This window comes from Bison bison, unplaced genomic scaffold (assembly GCF_000754665.1).
Source record: "Bison bison bison isolate TAMUID 2011002044 unplaced genomic scaffold, Bison_UMD1.0 scf7180017864524, whole genome shotgun sequence".
In the NCBI taxonomy this organism is placed as follows: Eukaryota; Metazoa; Chordata; class Mammalia; order Artiodactyla; family Bovidae; genus Bison; species Bison bison.
The window spans coordinates 4,238,554-4,242,886 of NW_011495075.1; the positions used below are offsets into that span (position 1 = coordinate 4,238,554).

The 4,333-nt window shown below is 53.5% G+C and overlaps 1 protein-coding gene across 1 annotated transcript in view; it reads right to left on the minus strand.

Annotated features, from left to right (window-relative positions):
* Positions 1–3,579, minus strand: part of LOC104981881 (chromosome unknown open reading frame, human C1orf53) — a 23,757-nt gene extending 20,178 nt beyond the window's left edge. The window contains exons 1-2 of the mRNA XM_010831134.1: positions 3,493–3,579; positions 2,746–2,929 (exon numbers count right to left, since the gene is read on the minus strand). Of these exons, the coding sequence (XP_010829436.1) occupies positions 2,746–2,929; positions 3,493–3,579 (271 nt within the window). The remainder of the gene's footprint in view (positions 1–2,745; positions 2,930–3,492) is intronic.
* Positions 3,580–4,333: the final 754 nt, after the last annotated feature.

A 4,333-nucleotide genomic window follows, 5' to 3' on the forward strand; every position in this document is an offset into this window, starting at 1 on the left:
TGCTTTTGAACTGTGGTGTTGGAGAAGACTCTTGAGAGTCCCTTGGACTGCAAGGAGATCCAACCAGTCCATTCTGAAGGAGATCAGCCCTGGGTGTTCTTTGGAAGGAATGATGTTAAAGCTGAAACTCCAGTACTTTGGCCACCTCATGCGAAGAGTTGACTCATTGGAAAAGACTCTGATGCTGGGAGGGACTGGGGGCAAGAGGAGAAGGGGACGACAGAGGATGAGATGGCTGGATGGCATCACTGACTCGATGGACGTGAGTCTGAGTGAACTCCGGGAGTTGGTGATGGACAGGGAGGCCTGGCGTGCTGCGATTCATGGGGTCGAGAAGAGTCGGACACAACTAAGCAACTGAATTGAACTGAACTGATGGGAAAAAACCAAAGAAACTGTCTGGTCAACCCAATACAACATCAACATTGTTCTCCTCGGGTAAAGGGAAAAAGTAAGAGCTGTGCTTAGTTATAAAGACCTTCACTAGTACTGCTTTTTATCTTTCAGATGTTTGTGGGCATATGGGCTCAGTTGCAAACTTGTGTCCGACTCTTTGCAATTCTGTGAACTGCAGCCCGCCAGACTCCTCTGTCCATGGGATTCTCCAGGCAAGAATACTGGAGAATGGAGTGGGTTGCCATTTCCCTCTCCAGGGGATCTTCCTGACCCAAGGATTGAACCTGTGTCTTCTACTTGGCAGGTGGTTTCTTTACCACTGAGCCACCAGGGAAGCCCCTTAAAATGTTTAATTGCACCCTTAAATGAAGCATTATATTTGAGTTATAACATTATATTTGAGTTATATATCCAAAAATTTATGAATTAGATATGATAGATGATAAATTACTCCTGTTTGATAGATTAGAGAACTGAGTTATTAAAGAGAACTTAAGTGAGAGTGTTAGTAATTATTTTAGCTACCATTTATTTCTATACATATCTATAGAAGAACTCTCCTTGCTTGCTTAATGCAGGGACCACAAAAACGTGCTGTTCAAGTCTCCAGGAAGCACAAGACGGGGAGGTGGGTGGGGTACGAACAGTCCTTACTGCAAGGTGGTGGCCTAATTGCTACAGGCTCCACCAGCAGCGACCTAGGAAACCTCCCAGTGGAGGGGGTGCCCTTGCAGGTGTACGCATGCAGGAATTTGAAAGGTAGGGGGGAAACACCCACAGGCAGTAGAGCTAAGCTGAACTGATGACCCGCAGAAGGAGAGAGAGACTGAGGGCCATGAACAGCGGGTTGAAAGCTGGGTGTGAGAGCAGTGTGAGACGCAGAGGGACTGTGGGGAGCTTACAAAGCGGTCCTCATCTCCTGCAGCGGAAGAGCTGTAGTCTAATGGAATCCACTGGGGTGCTCCTCCCAGGCAGGTCTGGCTGGGAAAAGCTGGGAGCTTGAAACACCCAGTGGTGGTATCTACACATGAGCCCCTGGCGCTCTGCAGAGCAGCCTGGACTCTGGCACCATACAGAGGTAGCCCATCCTTCTCCAGTAAGAGCTGGCAGATCCCTCGTGCTGAAAGGTGCCTTTGAGGCCTGGTCCCCTTGTCCCCCCAGGAGCTGCCCCTGCCTTCTTCCTTGGCTGCCAGGTTGATAATTTCAGCATAACTCAGCTGAGGACAGCCTGACAAGTGAGGAAGGAAAGGGCCCACCAAGAAGTGCAAGAATCCTTAACAGGACAGACCAGCAGGAACCAGGTGAGTATCCCTGGGATGGGATCTTCATGGCTAGAAATAAGACCAAAGAAATAAGAATGTGTGACTTGAAGGACCCTGCTTGGCATTTCATACCATTCAAGAACCCTAGGGTGAGACAAACTCACAGCGAGGATTGCCTTTAAAGGCCTGGGGAAAAAAAAAAAAAAGTTGCAGAACAGAATAAATGCTCAAGATGGCCTGGAAGAGGGAATGAAGATGCTAAGGGACGTGAATGTGTTATCAACACTTCTGAGCTGGTCCCCAACAACGGTTCTCCTGCCTGACGTGGCTCCAACCAATAGAATGAGACCAAGTTGGGTGCAGGAGCAAAGGAAATTTTCCCTCTTGGGTGGGAGAGCGGAGAGGCGCAAGCTCAAGCTCTGGAGCAGACGCTCTCCCTAGGCAGGTGGGCGGGGCTGCTTTTAGGGCCTCCTGGAGGGCGGGGAGGGGGCGAGGTTCTCGCCGGGCGGGGCAGCTGGGCTGCTGAGGCTCCAGAGCGCAGAGCCGGGTACAGGGTGCAGAGTCTCTGCACACGGCCTCACACTGAGACGCATCGGCACCGGCACTAAGCTGAGATGCCTCTGCACGCGGCCCTAAACGGGGATGCGGCCGCCCGCGCGGTCCTAGGCTGAGGCGGGAAAGCAGCCCATTTGCCCCAGGGACTCCGGTCTGACTGGCCACCTTGCAATTCCTCTGCCCTGCAGACCCCGAAAGCTGGTGAAACTAGACTAAGCCCTGAGGATAGAAAAGGTTAGATTTTATTCCTCCAAGTATATTTTTATTTCGCCGGAATTGTGAACAGGCTACTCCAGTATTCGTGCCTGGAAATCCCATGGACGGTGGAACCTGGTAGGCTACAGTCCATGGGGTCGCAAAGAGCCGAAACTACTGAGCGACTTCACTTTGTTTCTTTGCGACAGACCGCGCTGGAATGGATATATTTTGTGAGGCCAGAAAACCCTGGAGGAGAGAGGGTTTCAGGGGGATGACACAGAGGGCATCCTTGTTGGGGGTCGTTGGAGTGCCCTGGGGAGAGGGTCCCTAGCACTTTTCAGGGGCCGGGAAGGGGTGGGCGGTCCTGACACAGCGCGGCTGAAATCCCCGGGTGAGAGGGAACGTGGGGGTGCTGGTGCTGAAGCAGCGAGGGCAGGGGGTGAGGGCACGGCGCCCAGGATGTCAGCCAGGCCGGAGGGCGGCCAGCAGGCAGTGGACGGTGGGAACTTGTAGCGATACTAACCGGCGGAGCACCCGGAGGCCAGACAGCCCCAGACCGCTCCCTGCGTGTGTACTAAGTCACTCCAGTCCTGTCCGACTCTGCGACCCCGTGGACTGTAGCCCCCCAGGCTCCTCTGTCCATGGGATTCTCCAGGCAAGGATACTGGAGTGGGTTGCCATGCCCTCCTCCAGGGGATCTTCTCCACCCAGGGATCGAACCCACGTCTCTTATGTCTCCTGCATTGGTAGGCAGGTTCTTTACCACTAGCGCCACCTGGGAACATGTCCAAACCTTTAAAAAAAAAAAAAAAAATGGCAAGAGGGGATCAGCAGGGTCACCCCAATACCGTGTTCACTCTGCTGCTCAGTTCTTGGGCCTGAGCCGGTCTGGGGATCTGGACTCATTGCCTGGAGCAGGTGCCGGGGTCCTTGGAGGACGCGCGCAGCCCTGTGACAAGTCTGTATGGTGGTGACGGCCTTGTCCCTCCCTCCGAGGGCCGTTCCCTTGAGTGAGAGTGCCCTGGGCAGAGGCCAGCTCCCAGGGGTGTGAGGGTCTGTGAGATGCAGGGTCTGAGCTGACTTTCGTACTTGGATCTGAAGCGTCATTACTGGTCACGTCTGGAGCGAGGACCAGCCTGCAGCTGCGGTTGCCGCACTCGACACACATCCCCGTCTTCCCCCTGGGGCTTCCCGGGCTCCTTCCAGCCCTGATTAAGCCAGGCAGGGCAGGCCTAATGCCGGGGGGTGCGCACTTCCTCTGAGAGGCCCCTTGAGGGGTGAGGGTCCCCAGGCAGCCTGGCTGACTCGGCTTAAGACTGCAGAGCCAACAGACGCTTCCCCCGCCTGCCTGCCAGCTCGCCTTCGCGGGGTCATTGCTACCTTGTGGTCTCAAGGTCCCCCCAGCCTCTCCTGGCTCCCTCTCCATTTCTTCTCACAAGCTTTCTCCCAAAATAAATTGCTTGCATTTTTCAAAATGTGTATTTTAATTTAAAAGATGCACAACGTAAAATGTATCATTTCAAACACTAATTTTAAAATTGTTTTAAAGTCAGATCAGATCAGATTAGTCGCTCAGTCGTGTCTGACTCTTTGTGACCCCATGAATCGCAGCACGCCAGGCCTCCCTGTCCATCACCAACTCCCGGAGTTCACTCAGACTCAAGTCCATCGAGTCAGTGATGCCATCCAGCCATCTCATCCTCTGTCGTCCCCTTCTCCTCTTGCCCCCAATCCCTCCCAGCATCAGAGTCTTTTCCAATGAGTCAACTCTTCGCATGAGGTGGCCAAAGTACTGGAGTTTCAGCTTTAGCATCATTCCTTCCAAAGAAATCCCAGGGCTGATCTCCTTCAGAATGGACTGGTTGGATCTCCTTGCAGTCCAAGGGACTCTCAAGAGTCTTCTCCAACACCACACTCAAAAG